At 40.3% G+C, this 18686-nt stretch overlaps 1 protein-coding gene across 4 annotated transcripts in view; it reads left to right on the top strand.

The window, feature by feature from the left end:
* The window catches only part of TBC1D19 (TBC1 domain family member 19), a 124969-nt gene that overhangs the window by 41401 nt on the left and 64882 nt on the right, over nt 1–18686 (top strand). For 3 of the 4 annotated variants that reach the window (XR_012668194.1, XM_048848673.2, XM_048848672.2), the window contains exons 7-11: nt 403–449; nt 5393–5503; nt 8375–8447; nt 9334–9372; nt 16859–16971. Coding sequence is in view for 3 of the 4 variants with exons in the window: in XM_048848673.2 (XP_048704630.1) it covers nt 403–449; nt 5393–5503; nt 8375–8447; nt 9334–9372; nt 16859–16971 (383 nt within the window). In the remaining variant the exon portion in view is untranslated. The remainder of the gene's footprint in view (nt 1–402; nt 450–5392; nt 5504–8374; nt 8448–9333; nt 9373–16858; nt 16972–18686) is intronic. The other variant, XM_048848674.2, reaches the window with a different exon arrangement.

Below are 18686 nucleotides of genomic sequence, written 5' to 3'. Positions count from 1 at the left end.
AGTGACGGTGTATTTTTACTTCACATTGGATTTGAAGCTGTTTAAACTTATACAATTTAAGAACACTCAAAGTATATCCTTTGTGCTTCCATTTTATTGTGGAGTTGGCTGAATAACAGGGATCTTTTATATTGCACCAATTTGTCTTTTTGTAACTCAGTGATCATTAAATAGCAGTTTTATGAAATATCTGATTATGGTTGCTGTGCATGGCATCAATTAGTGATTCTTTTATATATTGATGTGAACTTTTTAAGTATAACTGTTCATAAAATTTCATAGTCATGATGTATTATAGGGACAGTTACATTGTGTCAGAATTGGAAAAAACTTCATATATATTGCGAATCTTTATAAAATTTTAATTTAAATAAAGCATTTTTTAAATCCTGTTAATTTCAGATCTAAGTCTCTTCCGACCTGTTTATGCACCTAAAGATTTTCTTGAGGTAAGTATTGATGAAATAACTAACCAGCCATTGATTTACATCTGTTATAGTTAGTTATGTAAAGTGGGACCTGTGCATGGTAAGTCTTCAACAGATTGATAGGAAATTGAAATTAATTTTCTTCTAAATAGGGTAAACTGAATCAACACACAAATCATTGTCCATTAAATAATCAGGTACAAAACTGCTTTAAAGAATTGATGGTACATTTCTATCTTTTTCTAAATCTATAAGAAATTATCATATCTAAACGGCTGATAAGATTAACTTTTAACTGCTAGTGAATTACATTTCACCTCATATTGGTGATTCTTAAAACTTGAAACTTTTTCAATTCCTGTTAAGCAAAGGAGCTTCTTGCATAGAAAAATGTCAGCTCAAAATGTTTAACTTGGCATACTAATCAGGACTTCGAGGCAATAGGAAGTCATGTACATCAGATAATTTCAGGTGTCCCTGAAATAGGGTGTTTGTTACTTTAGTGCTCTTTGCCTGAGAATTTAAGCTTGTATCAAAATAAATAAATTTCTAACATTTTTCTATTGTAAAGTGGCCTTTCGAATGTGAACAGAGTCTCTGTTGCTTTGACAACCTAACCTTATGGATGCATGGAAGGGGAATCATGCTGAATTGCACTTACAGAGATTGCTGGTTCATCCTTTTAAAAAAAAATTCCTTTTTATTGTGCCTATAATAGAAAGCCTCCTAATTCTCTGAAATGTTACAGGAAGAATCCCGTGGGACTAACTCTCGTCACTTTATTAACATGAACAGTTACATTGCTTATTTCATTATTAATTTCCAATTGCAGATTGGTGTAATATTACTTGAAGTAGGTTCACTGTGGTAAATAACAGCGTCATGTAAAGATGAAATTCTAGACCATCTACAAAGATTATTCAAATAATTTATAAAACAGAACGTAATACAGAACCGAAGATGGGGAGTCTCCTCATAGCTGGAAATACTTGAGGCTTTTGTCTGTGACCAGAACTAAAAGTTGAAGAATAAAACTAGCTTACTGCTAAATCTTTAAGGCCAGAATTGCTCAGTTTTTACTTGTTCTTTTGTATAGTTAATAATACTGAAGGCCGTAATTAAAATTATGTCAAGGGTCTGTTGCACGATAGAGATCGCTGGTGACTTGTTAATAATGGCAATATGTAGAATGCTATTGCTTATGAAAATACAATTAAAAAAAATCAATGGCTGTATAATACTCTGTCAGCTGTTGATTAAACAAATTTATCTAGAACCTTGGATAATGTAGGTAGGGAGCATAGAAATAGTCTGTTAATTTACAAAATTAAATTTAAAAGACAAACACAGCAATATGAATCATAATCAGCAAATTTAGTATTTAAAATGATTTATAAATTTAATGGAATGTCTTTTGCAGTGGTATGAGATGTAGCATACTTGTAACTTTTGCTTGGATAAATATGAACTGTCATTCTTTGGAACTGTGAATGTTAAAAGTGAAGTATTCTAATTTACATACGCAAGTAAGATTAATGTAACATGTTGTTCTTTGTCTAATTGGTAATACCAAACTATAAATTTCTTACATTTAAGGGCTTCTGGATGTCATAGTTGTGCTAATTATAAATGTAATACTTATCTGTAATTCAATCTTATTATATCTGGCTTGTATTTTGACCTTATTTTAAATATTTATAAAGTAGTGTTTATTTTCCTCTTGTTTTCTGTTATTCTTTCCTTTTCCCCTCATGTCCCATGGTGTGTCATTTCTCATGTTAATGTATTAATTTAGGGCCTGACCCTGAGAGTGGTCCCATATAAGTCAAGAGGGACTAGTCACGTGAATTTGGATTAATCAGATGAATGAGGGTTGCAGATATAGGATTTTAAGGAGGAATTTCCTTATAGCACTGGTTCTCAACCAGGGATACGTATACCCCTGGGGGTACACAGAGGTCTTCCAGGGGGTACATCAGCTCATCTAGATATTTGCCTAATTTTATAACAGGCTACATAAAAAGCACTAGCAAAGTCAGTACAAACTAAAGTTTCACAGACAAAATGAGAAAGTAAGCAATTTGTCAGTAATAGTGTGCTGTGACACTTTTTTGTATGTTTGTCAGATTTTGTAAGCAAGTAGTTTTTAAGTGAAGTCGGTTATAGCCCATGAAAGCTTATGCCCAAATAAATTTGTTAGACACACCCCTGGAACCCCGACCTGGGATATTCTATCTACTACCCAAGATCCATAAACCTGGAAATCCTGGGCACCCCATCATCTCAGGCATTGGCACCCTGACAGCAGGATTGTCTGGCTATGTAGACTCCCTCCTCAGGCCCTACGCTACCAGCACTCCCAGCTACCTTCGAGACACCACTGACTTCCTGAGGAAACTACAATCCATCGGTGATCTTCCTGATAACACCATCTTGGCCACTATGGATGTAGAAGCCCTCTACACCAACATTCCACACAAAGATGGACTACAAGCCGTCAAGAACACTATCCACGATAATGTCACGGCTAACCTGGTGGCTGAACTTTGTGACTTTGTCCTTACCCCATAACGATTTTACATTTGGGGACAATGTATACCTTCAGATCAGCGGCACTGCTATGGGTACCCGCATGGCCCCACAGTATGCCAACATTTTTATGGCTGACTTAGAACAAAGCTTCCTCAGCTCTCGTCCCCTAACACCCCTACTCTACTTGAGCTATATTGATGACATCTTCATCATCTGGACCCATGGAAAAGAAGCCCTTGAGGAATTCCACCATGATTTCAACGATTTCTATCCCACCATCAACCTCAGCCTGGTCCAGTCCATACAAGAGATCCACTTCCTGGACACTACAGTGCTAATAAACGATGGTCACATAAACACCACCCTATACCGGAAACCTACTGACCGCTATTCCTACCTACATGCCTCCAGCTTTCACCCTGACACACCACACGATCCATCATCTACAGCCAAGCTCTGCGATACAACCGCATTTGCTCCAACCCCTCAGACAGAGACAAACACCTACAAGACCTCTATCAAGCATTCTTACAACTACAATACCCACCTGCGGAAGTGAAGAAACAGATTGATAGAGCCAGAAGAGTTCCCAGAAGTCACCTACTACAGGACAGGCCTAACAAAGAAAATAACAGAACGCCACTAGCCGGCACCTTCAGCCCCCAACTAAAACCCCTCCAACGCATTATTAAGGATCTACAACCTATCCTGAAGGATGACCCAACACTCTCACAAATCTTGGGAGACAGGCCAGTCCTTGCTTACAGACAGCCCCCCAACCTGAAGCAAATACTCACCAGCAACCACATACCACACAACAGAACCACTAACCCAGGAACCTATCCTTGCAACAAAGCCCGTTGCCAACTGTGCCCACATATCTATTCAGGGGACACCATCAAAGGGCCTAATAACATCAGCCACACTATCAGAGGCTCGTTCACCTGCACATCCACCAATGTGATATATGCCATCATGTGCCAGCAATGCCCCTCTGCCATGTACATTGGTCAAACTGGACAATCTCTACGTAAAAGAATAAATGGACACAAATCAGATGTCAAGAATTATAACATTCATAAACCAGTCGGAGAACACTTCAATCCCTTTGGTCACTCGATTATAGACCTAAAAGTTGCAATTCTTCAACAAAAAAACTTCAAAACCAGACTCCAACGAGAGACTGCTGAATTCAAATTAATTTGCAAACTGGATACAATTAACTTAGGCTTGAATAGAGACTGGGAGTGGCTAAGTCATTATGCAAGGTAGCCTATTTCCCCTTGTTTCCCCCCCCCCCCCCGACGTTCTGGTTAAACTTGGATTTATGCTGGAAATGGTCCACCTTGATTATCATGCACATTGTAAGGAGCGTGGTCAGTTTGGATGAGCTATTGCTAGCAGAAGAGTGAGTTTGTGGGGTGTGTGTGTGTGTGTGTGTGAAAACCTGGATTTGTGCTGGAAATGGCCTAACTTGATGATCACTTTAGATAAGCTATTACCAGCAGGAGAGTGGGGTGGGAGGAGGTATTGTTTCATGGTCTCTGTGTATATAATGTCTTCTGTAGTTTCCACAGTATGCATCCGATGAAGTGAGCTGCAGCTCACGAAAGCTCATCCTCAAATAAATTGGTTAGTCTCTAAGGTGCCACAAGTACTCCTTTTCTTTTTGCGAATACAGACTAACTCGGCTGTTACTCTGAAATTAGTCTCTAAGGTGCCACAAGGAGTCCTCGTCTTTACAGAATATATGGGATCGTGACTGAGATGAATAGGGCAGTTTACAGCTGTCAAAGCTATGATTTCAGACCCTGTAGACTCAGGCACTCATCAGTTTGCTCTTGTTTTAAGTGTTTAGTGTTACAGTCGCTACCATAAGGACTAGAAATATCTTTTTAAAAACTGGAAGTTGAGATTCTGGGCCACAATTCTGTGGCAAGAGGTGAATTCTGTGGCAAATTGTTTCGCAGTGGAATTGCAGAATACCTAGGGCACTGGGTATCAAAACACTAATAGAATAACTCTTTTTAAAATAAAAGAGTGCAGATCAATATCCTAGAATTCAGAGCCATTGAGAAAAGTACTATTAGCTTTCAGGTACTGTTTGATAGGGAAGCTAGTGTTAATTAGGACATAGAGTATGGCCTAAATGTTCAAAAATGATAGGTGATTTTTCAGTGCCTCAATTTCAGTTTTCAGAGTGGGAGCTAAGCACTTTCTCAAAGTCAGATCCCTTTATGGATTTTGAAGTTGACTGCCCAAAATTACTAGTTGCTTTTGAAAATTTAGGCCTTCACCTGGGAGTTGCAATGCTGTAGGAGATAGCACTACGTTTGTGTCAAAGCACAATTTGTGACACTGATACTGTTGGGCCACAATCTCATGTGTAGGTATATGCACAGGGAATGACAGATTATATTATTTTTTAAAAGGTACTGATGAATCTTCGCAACCCAAATTATGAAAATGGGGATCAGCCTAGTTTCAAAAATCACCTCGGTCTAATTCAGGTTCCTCTGAAAGTTAAAGATATCCCTGAACTGGTAAGTGTAGTTGTGTTTGTTCTTATGTTCTATTATATATTGACTAATCAATAATATACTAGGCAATAAAAAGGAATCTTAATTAGTTAATAGGTTTGTTTTTAAAAGACATGAGTAAGGATGTACAATAAGTCAGTAAATAAAATGTAACATATAGAAAAGATTTATTAAAGGAACTTTTTAATGAAAAAGAAATACAGAATTGAAAAAGGGATGTTTCCTGTTACCCCAATTAGTTAGTGGTTGATTTGCATCTTGAAACATGGCAGTATATTTTCTTACCTAATGTAACTGTGAATGTTTATATTATCTGTTAAATGACTACTCCTTTTCTGAATCCCTCTACACTCTTACCCTCAGTTACACCTGGTGGCAATGAGTTCCACACAAAGTGGCCAAAAATCAATGATTTTTAAAAATAAAAATAAAAAATCAGATTTTTTTATTTAAATCTAAATTTAAATGCAGGTTAAATTTAAAAAGCCGATTTTAAAATTTAATTTTCAATTGACAATCTATGCTAAGACCTGAACTACTAATAATATCTATCAAACTAATTTAATTTAAATACATTTAAATAAATATTAAGTAGTACATGTGTGAGAGGAGGATGAGATCTTCTAGTTTTAAAATCTTGAAGGACATGGTGACCAGAAACAACAGTTAGTTCAATTCAAATACAGTTATTGCTTCTTTTTGTTTAATAAATGTTCATTTGTTTGAAATGCAAAACATGTTTTGATGAGAAAAAAAGTTAGTTTTATTTAATAAAAGAAACTAAAATGCTTTTTTTGTATATTTTTAATTTATTTGAATTTCCAACTCTATTGAGCTTGATACAAGACACAAGTAAAAAATTAAACTGCTTAAATTAATTGCTTTAATAAATTTGTATAGATGTAGTGTATTCTCTTGATCAAAAAGAAGGCACAAATTTAGTATAAAGTTGTTACAACTAAATATACGTCAACGTGCTTTAATGGTTACCAACTAATAAGGATCAACCTTTCTTTAGGAAAAAATGTAAATACATGCTTAAAATCTATTATTTAAAGCTTGATGATTTAAATAATTGATTTGATTTTATTTGATTTATATCCATCTACTCTGGTTCCATAGGTTTATTATTCATTGTGTAAAATAAAAATAAAAAAAGATTACCTTTTATCAGTTTCAAATTTGCCTTTCCATTTCATTGGATGTCCTTTTTGCTCTTATATTGTGAAGGAGGGTAAGTAGAAATGTTAAGTGATGGTGATTTTGGAAGCAAATACTGTGGACCAGTTTGTAAGGCCACTTTGTGCCATGTAAGCATAAAGAGTTCAAAATGGTATTACTGTGACTAGACATAGTCAGTCTGTGCAGGAGAACTCTCTGCTAGCATACAGTGAGTGAAAGTGGCTCTGACACCAACTATACAAGCCATTCCCTGTTTCTGCCCTCCACCCCCATGGGGAAGGATTAGGGTTGCCAACTTTCTGATTGCAGAAAACCGAACATCCTCCCCCCACCCCTTCCCTGAGGCTCCACCCTTGCCCTGCCCCTTTTCGAAGGCCCTTCCCCCCCACTCACGCCATCCCGCCTCCCTCCAGAGCTCGCTTTTCCCCCACCTTTGGTCACTTGCTCATTTTCACCACGCTGGGGCAGGGGGTTGGTGGTATGGGAGGGGGTGCGGGCTATGCCTAGGGGTACAGGCTCTGGGGTGGGGCTGGAGATGAGGCATTTGAGGTACAGGAGGGGGCTCCGGGCTGGGGCCGAGGGATTCGGAGCGCAGGAGCGGATGCGGGCTCTGGGAGGGAGTTTGGATGCAGAACGGGGCTCAGGGCTCGGATGGGGTTTGGGGTGTGGGAGGGGACGTGTGGTGTGAGCTTCAGGAGGGAGCTCAGGGCTGGGGCAAGGGGTTGGGATATAGGAGGAGGCTTGGGGGCACTTAGCTCAGGTGGCTCCCGCCAGTGGGAACTGCAGAGCCAGCGCTCGGGTCGGGGACTGTGCACGAAGCCTCCCTGGCCGCCTCTGCGCCTAGAAGCTGCAGTGCCGGGCACTTCTGGGAGCCACGCAGAGCCAGGACTGGCAGGGAGCCTGCCTTAACCCACTGTGCTGCCGACTGGACTTTTAATGGCCTGGTCAACAGTGCTGATCTGAACTGCCAGGGTCCTCTTTTGAGCGAGCATTCCAGTCAAAAACTGGATGCCTGGCAACCTTAGGAAGGATAGTGTGTGTCAGCTGCATTCTGGGGACAGGATGTAGGCCAGACAGGGAGGAAAGGGGATGTGGTTGATCAGAGGGATAGCTCGGTGGTTTGAACATTGGCCTGCTAAACCCAGGGTTGTGAGTTCAATCCTTGGGGGGCCACTTAGGGATCTGGGGCAAAAATTGGGGATTGGTCCTGCTTTGAGCAGGGGGTTGGACTAAATGACCTCCTGAGGTCCCTTCCAACCCTGATATTCTGTGATTCTGTGATCTCTGCTGCACCTGATTCTCCACACACACAAGGCTCTCGAGGGACTTTATGCTAGTGGAGAGAGTTAGGGCTTCCTCTGGGTGACCCTAACTTGCACCCAGAGCAGTAAATCAGGGAGCCATAATCGGCTCCCTGCAGCTTCCGTCTGTTTTGTCCGAGTTAAGCTCACACGTAGGTGAGAATCAGGGCGTGTAAGTCAAACTGTTTTTCTGTCTTAGAAAAATCTTGTACTGATTCTTATTCTTTCTTTTAAAATCATTTACTTCATACGTGTATAAAGTTTGTTAGTTTGTAGGATATAAAGATACATTTAATTCAAGGTTTTTTTTTAAATAAACTTTTAAAGAAGGAATCTCTCTCTGCGAGCTCTTCATAATGTGCTTTTAATTCTCTATTTGTATTTTTTTCAGAGAGACTATTTCAGTGAGCTAGGCTTGAATACAGGACAGCTGGGTATTGATGATTCCACACAAGTGCCTCCAGGTTAGTGTGTGCTGTGCTTTAATAATTTAATTAGAACAGTAATGATTAAAGTATGTTTTTATGGAATACTGTGTAATTGAAAAGTATCTTGTATAACTTTTTGATAATATTCATAAGTATTTGTACCACAGCTATAACTCCAATGGTTCTCATGTGAATAAAGTTGAACATATTTGAACTGGTAGTGGATAACATTGCAAATGTGAAGAGCTTGATTTGAAAGATGTGGAGTGCTTGCAATTCCTGTTGATTTCAGATGGAGCTTCAGGTGTTTAAACCTTTTTCAGGATCAGGCCTGTGTCTCAAAAATATATATATATATATTTTTAGAAAGTCTCAAGTTTCAAATCAAAACTGCTTTGAGTAACACAGTTGTGCAGCTGTGACACCACAGGATTATTAGGAAAATACAGAGGCACCTTTTTGATGTCCATGCTCTAGAAAATATTACAGAAAAAATTGTGTGTTAATATTCTGTGGTTTAAATAATACATAATGGTGGTTTATTTCTTGTATGCACACTATTATTTCTGTAGAAACAACTCTAGGGTCTCAAAGAATGGAAAATTATAGGATATAGAGAGACATTTGAAGTGGAAAATGTTCTGATTAAAGGTGTTGTGTGTATTTTTTTTTATTTCTATCCTTCAGTCTAAATTACAGAAGAATATTGCTGCTGATGCTATTTTAATTATAGTAACATTAGCAGTAAAAATATTGGTTAAATATGATGTGTATTAATCTGCAGACATATGATTTGCAGGCATCAAAATTAATCTTCTGTTAGTCAAAAATACAAAATGTTGCCACACTAATAGCTGAAGTATTTTTGTCAATTCTTTCTTCATTATTTTTGGATTTTATTCATCGTTCATTATATTTTTAGAACTCTTTGAAAATGAACATGTACGTGTTGGGCAGACAGGTAAGGATTTGATTTCAGTTGTAATAAACTGTGAGGAATTAGCAATATCCTAAATAACTGTCTTCTGCAAATAGTCATTCCTGAAATATTTAAATATTTCACCCATGGTAACACAAAGCACCCTGGATAATTCCATGGATGTTCGTATAAAGGTAGAAAACCTAGCGTTTTACATCTACCAATAGCTGCCAGATAAATAGCTCTACAGCTGGTTCGCTAAAAGCAAAATAGCAAGCATAGACACACACCTTTATGGCAATAGCTTAACCCATGCAATTTCTGAATTTCATTTTAAAATCAAAAGAGCTTGTTTTCCCATCTGTGCACACACAATTCTCATTAGTGTTAATGGGATTTATGCTCATGCATCAGATGAGAATATAACCCTAATTCCTTTTGATGGTTATTCATAATTGCAGAACCTCATAACTACTGCAACTCTAAGCCATTATGGATGATTTTCACTCATTTTTCCACACATGTACTCCTTTCTGCGTTAGTTATATCTTCTCCTTGTATCTGTAGGATGAGAAGTTATCCTTAATTTTAAAACAGATTAAAAAAGTCCTTCATTAGCTCAAACCTTGCTAGAGAAGAAACACTCAGTGTCTTTACTTTCCACATCTTTAGGGGTAGACAATAACTGCTCATTATTATTTCCTCCAGCCAGCATCTTCAAAGGGGCAGACAGCAAGTCTGGTGCACCCCTATAGCATTTTCAGGAAGAATGTCCACTTCCCTCTTCTGCTGCTGGTTCTAAGATGACAGCAGAATCTCTCCCTTCTCTTTCTTTTTCTGAGGTCCTTCGTCTCTCTTTTCCTCACCCAGTCATTCTGGCTTTGTGTAACCAGCTGAGGTACAATCCCTCTCATCCCCCCCTTTCCCTATACTTCCTCAATGAATTCCTGGCCCCTGCAAAACAGACTTCCTAAGTAAACCCTGTATCTTTCCTATGTATTCACTGCTCCCTATCTCTTAACCATTCAGAGCAGCCTCTACTTCCCATTTCGTCTTCGACACCTTGTTTCTACAGGATGGCACAGAGTGACATGAAACCATGAGACAGAGTCTTGATCAGCTGTGAAGAAAAGTCTGGGCCACTGACCTGCTTGCTTTCTTGTAGCAACTGTGATGACTGCTACATGGGAGGTGACGCCTTCCTTATTATAAACACAATTTAAAAAACCACCACAACATATGGCAGTTGGCCAGAAAAGCTTGGAGTATACATGCAGGACTGAAGAAGGCTTGTGCCTCTAGCTAAGAGATTAAATTAGGCAGATCTGCTTTATATGCAGCCTATACTTGTCAAGTTCTGTATTGCTGTTTTTATATTTTTTTCTCACTTACTAAAGTAGGCTTCTTGAAAAAAGGCTTGTTTGTGCCCAAAACACATAGTGCACTGGTGGCAGATTCAAACCTTACTGAATTCAATGGGAGTCTTTTTATGGACTCCAGTAGACATTGGATCAGGCTTTTGGTCACCATCTATGACTTGGTTGTCATTGATAGATAGTCCCTACCTTCGTGTCAGTTGCACTATTGAGCTGAGGCTTTTTCTCTCCTACAGCCAGCATAACGCATCCCAATTTATTAGTGAGGTTGTTTCTTGCCTCTGCAAAAAGTGATAAGATGGAAACACCTCAGTCATGTATATTGTTCTGTTCTCTGCTGAGGCTGTCTTCTTTTCCCAAGTTTTTGCATGTAGTTTGGCAGTATTTTATTTTTCCTTTTCTATCTAAGCATTTAGGAAGCCAAAAAAGGTGGAAAACAAAAAAACCCAAAGCCATGAGTGCACCACCTATTACAGAACTCTACAGGCCAAGAAAATATTTGTTAAAACAGAGACTTCCAGCAATTCTGGAACAGATGGCCCTTTGTTCACTTTGGACCAACTGGCCACATGATGTGTGTGTCCTTTTCTTGAACGAGATATTTTATCTAAGCAAGAGTTTTTGAAGAAGATTAGGAAACAGGCCAGCCAGCGAATGCGAAGAAGTCTGGTAGGTCTGAGTCTCTGACTCCTGACTGCAGCTGAACCAGACTTGTTCAGCTTCATTCAAGGATTTTGAATTGTATCCTTTTCTCTTCTCTTGTCTCATCACCTCACCTATTGATGTGAACCAGGCAGAGTTCATGAAGTACAGATCTGTTGCCTAGGTTTCCAGTGGGGACTGTTAGCATCTTGGGCTATTCCAGCACCCTGGGTCTCTTCACAGTCAGAGGAGGAAAGGAGGCATATCCTTTTAAGTTCAGTATCCAAATCTTCTTCCTGATTTCTCCCACCATATCACACAGGATGTATGGGAATAGTGACATACCTATCGTGAACTTCAGAGTCAGTAAAAGTTAGTAAAGCAAGAAGATATTTTACTTTTCTAAGAAACTCCCCCCAGAATTGCATCTTATTTATTCATCTGTACAAAGGATACAGTGTGAAACTCGTATGTTCCACCCTGGTCACAATCTATTGAAGATATTTTAGCATTAATCATTAAGAAAGTTTCCCACCTACAGATTTTTCTAGCCACCAAGATGTGTCAGGCTTGTCTTGGTCTGGTCCACTTCAGTACCAGTCCCTACTCTTTGGCTTAGCTATGATTTTTGCATACTATTATCAAATTGGTCGTGATATTGGCAGCAGAATTCAGCAGTAGTATTTATGTAAGTCTATGCTCAATGGTCCGGACAAAGAAGATAGAGGCAGTCAACTTGTCTTCTGTGATAAATCATAAAAGCATATTCACTCTATCATAGAAGTGGGCACACTTTGGCCTACTAATACAGTATATTACAATTTAGTCATCTACTCAGAGACCTAATAGTGAAGTTGAGAAGTCCTTGCAAAAGCAATGTAGCAACCAAACCATTCATCAGCATGACTGCTAATTTGCTTCTTGAGGTTATTGATGTCTTTCCAGGACATGTGATGCTTTCCAAAGGGCATTCAGCCTGATGATCTGACATGAATGCTCTTTAGTTCCCACTACTCCCATGAAAGACATTCCTACATTGGAGGTGCAACTATGCACATACCTTCTGTAGGGATTACCCTTATAAATTGCAGAATAGCTAACAACTGACTCCAGTCACAGTTGGGAAGCCTGAGTGGGAAAATTGATAACCTGTTCAAAGTTGTGCACGTTAATGTGTTCAAACTGAAGGCTTTGAGATTCACAGTAAAGCCTGAAGCTTGTCTGCCAACAGCAATGCTACACATTCTGCTAAAAACTGACAACAATACAGTAATCGCTTCTGTCAAACTAAAGGGAAGCATGAAGAACAAAGAATTGACTGTACAGTACAAGGTTGAGCAGAAAGACCCCTGTTTAGCTCTGCTTGCTAATATCAATTGTCCTTCCAATGAGAACCCTCCTTTTAGAGGTACCATCCCGTTGGCTGACTGTTGCATTAGGGCAAATCAGGGGAGTGTACGCTGCCCTTCAGGCTCCTACTTATCCTGGGTGGTAAAGCTATCATGCCTAAACTGAAGCACCGTCCCAATCAAATGGCTACAATGCTAGTCCTTTTATTTGCATTAGAACTACATTCAGAGGACAGTTTTCAGAGAGGTGTGTTAGGTTTTTCAGATACACAGCATTGGTCTTCCTTAATTAGCTTGTTGACTGTGGCTTAGGAATAGAAAGGGATACTTCCCACCCTTCACGTGGAAGCCCTCCATTGGTTGAGCTGCTGAATATTGCCCAGTAAGATGCAAGGTAAGACATGTGAAGAGAAGGAAATGGGTAATAACCCGTGGGTGAAATCCTGGTCCCATTGTAGCCTTGGGGCCAGGAATCAACTATGTGTAAATTCAGAATAAGAAGCACAGTCCTGCTTACAAAATCCTCCTGATTTTGTGTGTATTTTTCAAAATAAATGTCCCAATGATCCCTTTTTGAGAGAGACAGCATCAAACAAATATTAGCAGCCCATTGCTCATGCGTAGCCGGGGAAAGAAGTAAGGTAAAATAAATGGATATCAGAGTCAAACTAAATACAGTGATTGTAAATGTTTGTTGAAATACATTTTCATATTTTATATAATGTACCTTTGATATTTGTATGCAATAAAAGAATACATATTTGTGGATGGAAATAAAGACTTGAGAAGCTCAGCTGGTAGAATCTTTGTTTGATGCAGGGACTTAACCTGGGTTGTGCTTTGTCTTTCCTCCATAGAATCATAGAATAGATTCACAGAATATCAGGGTTGGAAGGGACCTCAGGAGGTCATCTAGCCCAACCCCCTGCTCAAAGCAGGACCGATCCCCAATTAAATCATCCCAGCCAGGGCTTTGTCAAGCTTGACCTTAAAAACTTCTAAGGAAGGAGATTCCACCACCTCCCTAGGTAACGCATTCCAGTGTTTCACCACCCTCCTAGTGAAAAAGTTTTTTCCGAATATCCAACCTAAATCTCCCCCACTGCAACCTGAGACCATTACTCCTTGTTCTGTCATCTGCTACCACTGAGAACAGTCTAGAGCCATCCTCTTTGGAACCCCCTTTCAGGTAGTTGAAAGCAGCTATCAAATTCCCCCTCATTCTTCTCTTCCGTAGACTAAACATCCCCAGTTCCCTCAGCCTCTCCTCATAAGTCATGTGTTGCAGTCCCCTAATCATTTTTGTTGCCCTCCACTGGACTCTTTCCAATTTTTCCACATCCTTCTTGTAGTGTGGGGCCCAAAGCTGGACACAGTACTCCAGATGAGGCCTCACCAATGTCGAATAGAGGGGAACGATTATGTCCCTCGATCTGCTGGCTATGTCCCTACTTATACATCCCAAAATGCCATTGGCCTTCTTGGCAACAAGGACCCACTGTTGACTCATATCCAGCTTCTCGTCCACTGTAACCCCTAGGTCCTTTTCTGTAGAACTGCTGCCGAGCCATTCGGTCCCTAGTCTGTAGCGGTGCTTTGGATTCTTCCGTCCTAAGTGCAGAGTCCTGCACTTATCCTTGCTGAACCTCATCCGATTTCTTTTGGCCCAATCCTCCAATTTGTCTAGGTCCCTCTGTATCCTGTCCCTACCTCCAGCGTATCTACCTCTCCTCCCAGTTTAGTGTCATCTGCAAACTTGCTGAGGGTGCAATCCACACCATCCTCCAGATCATTTATGAAGATATTGAACAAAACCGGCCCCAGGACCGACCCTTGGGGCACTCCACTTGATACCGGCTGCCAACTAGACATGGAGCCATTGATCACTACCCTTTGAGCCCGACAATCTAGCCAGCTTTCTATCCACCTAATAGTCCATTCATCCAGCCCATACTACTTTAACTTGCTGGCAAGAATACTGTGGGAGACAGTGTCAAAAGCTTTGCTAAAGTCAAGGAACAACACGTCCACTGCTTTCCCTTCATCCACAGAGCCAGCTATCTCATCATAGAAGGCAATTAGATTAGTCAGGCATGACTTGCCCTTGGCAATCCATGCTGACTTTCCTCTCCTCTAAGTGCTTCAGAATTGATTCCTTGAGGACTTGCTCCATGATTTTTCCAGGGACTGAGGTGAGGCTGACTGGCCTGTAGTTCCCAGGATCCTCCTCCTTCCCTTTTTTAAAGATTGGCACTACATTAGCCTTTTTCCAGTCGTCCGGGACTTCCCCGGATCTCCATGAGTTTTGAAAGATAATGGCCAATGGCTCTGCAATCACATCCGCCAACTCCTTTAGCACTCTCGGATGCAACTCATCCGGCCCCATGGACTTGTGCATGTCCAGCTTTTTTAAATAGTCCCGAACCACTTCTTTCTCCACAGAGGGCTGGTCACCTCCTCCCCATGCTGTGCTGCCCAGTGCAGTAGTCTGGGAGCTGACCTTGTTCATGAAGACAGAGGCAAAAAAAGCATTGAGTACATTAGCTTTTTCCACCTCCTCTGTCAGTAGGTTGCCTCCCTCATTCAGTAAGGGGCCCACACTTTCCTTGACTTTGTTCTTGTTGCTAACATACCTGAAGAAACCCTTCTTGTTACTCTTGCTAGCTGCAACTCCAGGTGTGATTTGGCCTTCCTGATTTCACTCCTGCATGCCTGAGCAATACTTTTATACTCCTCCCTGGTTATTTGTCCAATCTTCCACTTCTTGTAAGCTTCTTTTTTGTGTTTAAGATCAGCAAGGATTTCACTGTTAAGCCAAGCTGGTCGCCTGCCATATTTACTATTCTTTCTACACATTGGGATGGTTTGTCCCTGTAACCTCAATAAGGATTCTTTAAAATACAGCCAGCTCTCCTGGACTCCTTTCCCCCTCATGTTGTTCTCCCAGGGGATCTTGCCCATCAGTTTTCTGAGGGAGTCACAGTCTGCTTTTCTGAAGTCCAGGGTCCATATTCTGCTTCTTTCCTTTTTTCCTTGTGTCAGGATCCTGAACTCGACCATCTCGTGGTCACTGCCTCCCAGGTTCCCATCCACTTTTGCTTCCCCTACTAATTCTTCCTGGTTTGTGAGCAGCAGGTCAAGAAGAGCTCTGCCCCTAGTTGGTTCCTCCAGCACTTGCACCAGGAAATTGTCCCCTACAATTTCCAAAAACTTCTTGGATTGTCTGTGCACCGCTGTATTGCTCTCTCAGCAGGTATCAGGGTGATTGAAGTCTCCCATGAGAACCAGGGCGTGCGGATCTAGTAACTTCTGCGAGTTGCCGGAAGAAAGCCTCGTCCACCTCATCCCCCTGGTCCGGTGGGTCTATAGTAGACTCCCACCACGAAGTCACCCTTGTTGCTCACACTTCTAAACTTAATCCAGAGACTCTCTCAGGTTTTTCTGCAGTTTCATACTTGAGCTCTGAGCAGTCATACTGCTCTCTTACATACAGTGCAACTCCCCCACCTTTTCTGCCCTGCCTGTCCTTCCTGAACAGGATATCCATGACAGTACCCCAGTCATGTGAGTTATCCCACCAAGTCTCTGTTGTTCCAATCACATCATAATTCCTTTACTTTGCCAGGACTTCCAGTTCTCCCTGCTTGTTTCCCAGGCTTCGTGCATTTGTGTATAGGCACTTGAAATAACCTGCTGATCGCCCCTCTTTCTCAGTATGAGGCAGGAGCCCTCCCCTCTCACGTGCTCCTGCTCATGCTTCCTCCCGGTATCCCACTTACCTCAGGGCTTTGGTCTCCTTCCCCCAGTGAACGTAGTTTAAAGCCCTCCTCACTAGGTTAGCCAGCCTGCTTGCGAAGATGCTCTTCCCTCTCTTCGTTAGGTGAAGCCTGTCTCTGCCTAGCACGCCTCCTTCTTGGAACACCATCCATGGTCAAAGAATCCAAAGCCTTCTCTGCAACACCACCTGCATAGCCATTCGTTGACTTCCACGATTCGACAGTCTCTACCCAGGCCTTTTCCTTCCACGGGGAGGATGGATAAGAATACTTTCAGTATTTAAAAAAGTGTGTGTAGTTAAAACTTTTAAAAATGACATGACAATTTCTGGAAATGTATGATTATGTATGTTATGTAAATTCATGGCATCTACATATTTTGCAGTTTTAACAGAACAAGATAGTGCTGCAGCCCAACAGTATGTCCGTCAGGGGTGTCCAACAGCACTCCGAGCTGAATTATGGGCACTCATTCTGAATATTTCTAATCAGCCTGAGGTAAGGGGCAAACCAGGTTAAAATCAGATTAAAATACAACTGGCTATTGAAAAAGCATATGTATGTTTGCTAGTAATGTTTTGCCAATTTTAATCTGTTTTGTCACATAAGTAAACATTTGAAGACTACCATATGGATTTTTCAAATATTTAGACTTGTACGGTTAGTTTGCCATTTTATAATAATTATATTTGTAGACTTAAATCGTGTGTGTGTGTGTGTGTGTGTGTGTGTGTGTTTAGTGTGCCTGGAAAACGAAAGCCTACATGCATGGATACAATCATTCCCACTTCCACCAAAACTCATTGTGTGACCAATCAGGTCAGAAGTATTGTGCAGTAAATAAATCAGCCTTGATGAGTGTATGTGTGGGTTAAGACCCAAACCTATAATATAATTAATTCTCCTTATTCATTATATAAAATAGTGGTTGGTGTGGAAGAAGTATTAAGCCAAGCATAGTGGTGAATCAGTCTATTTAGACAAAGTGGGTGGTGTATTATAGAAATTGGGAAGTTCTAGTCCGTAATCTGGTTTAATCCATGTGAATGATATTAGAATGTTTCTGTTTATAGGCTGTGTCCAATGTGAAGATGTTGAAATCTGCTGAAAATAGTAGGATGGGACATGGAATATGTGTGTTTAATCTTCATGAAAGACATGGGGTGAGAAGTTAGCTGATAAGGAGAGAAGGAAATTCAGAATAGTTTTAGGTTTCAGAGTAGCAGCCGTGTTAGTCTGTATCCACAAAAAGAAAAGGAGTACTTGTGGCACCTTAGAGACTCACACATTTATTTGAGCATAAGCTTTCGTGAGCTACAGCTCACTTCATTGATGCATCCGATGAAGTGAGCTGTAGCTCACAAAAGCTTATGCTCAAATAAATGTATTAGTCTCTAAGGTGCCACAAGTCCTCCTTTTCTTTTTGAGAATAGTTTTAGGTATCTTGCATGAGTTTTGCAAATTGCAGCTGTGAAGCAAAGTTAAGGTTTTCAATACAGAGCTGAGGTTCAAAAAGAATTTTGAATGTTTGTTTTTAAGTAGTCAACAATGTAGACAAACACTTTAGAAACATCGCAAAATTTAGGCTAGGGCTTTGTGACCTTAGCTGTAAATTGGTATAGATTTATATTTTATTTATGAATTACCAAAATATCTTTATTAATGGTCTAGTTTGAGTGGGTAGTGTGGACGCTCTAATCTTGTGCCAATCACTTTGTAAGACACAATAGGACACAATCTTTTTTTTTTAATTTATGTATCTGTAATTCTAAATTAATATATACATTTTATGCATATACCTTACATGTATGAATTAAGGAACCAACGTCTGTACTGTCCTCTCATCCCTTTGCCCAGCATTATTTGCCATAGCATCCTGTATTTCTTATTTAATGTCGGCCCTGGTACTAGGAAATACTTAGGCACATTCTTAGCTTTATGCAGCATGACTAGTCCCATTGAAGTCAATAGGGTTATTCACATGTTCTTAACTTTATGTGTAAGTCTTTGCAGAATTGGAGCTTTATATTGTAAACTCACTTGGACAGGAACCATGCATACCAATGGTGGCATTCACAATTGCTAATGATATAATATTGCACTTTTGTATCTTTGAAGATATGCAGTCATATGGCTGTAATTGAGGGACAGTGATAACTGACAATTAGAAAGTTACTTCGTTTATGAGCTCTTAGCCATTGTTAATGAAATGT

The sequence above is a fragment of the Caretta caretta genome, chromosome 4, assembly GCF_965140235.1.
Source record: "Caretta caretta isolate rCarCar2 chromosome 4, rCarCar1.hap1, whole genome shotgun sequence".
Taxonomy (NCBI): Eukaryota; Metazoa; Chordata; order Testudines; family Cheloniidae; genus Caretta; species Caretta caretta.
The sequence above is the reverse complement of the archived record's forward strand: the minus strand, read 5'-3'. Positions and strand labels throughout refer to the sequence as shown.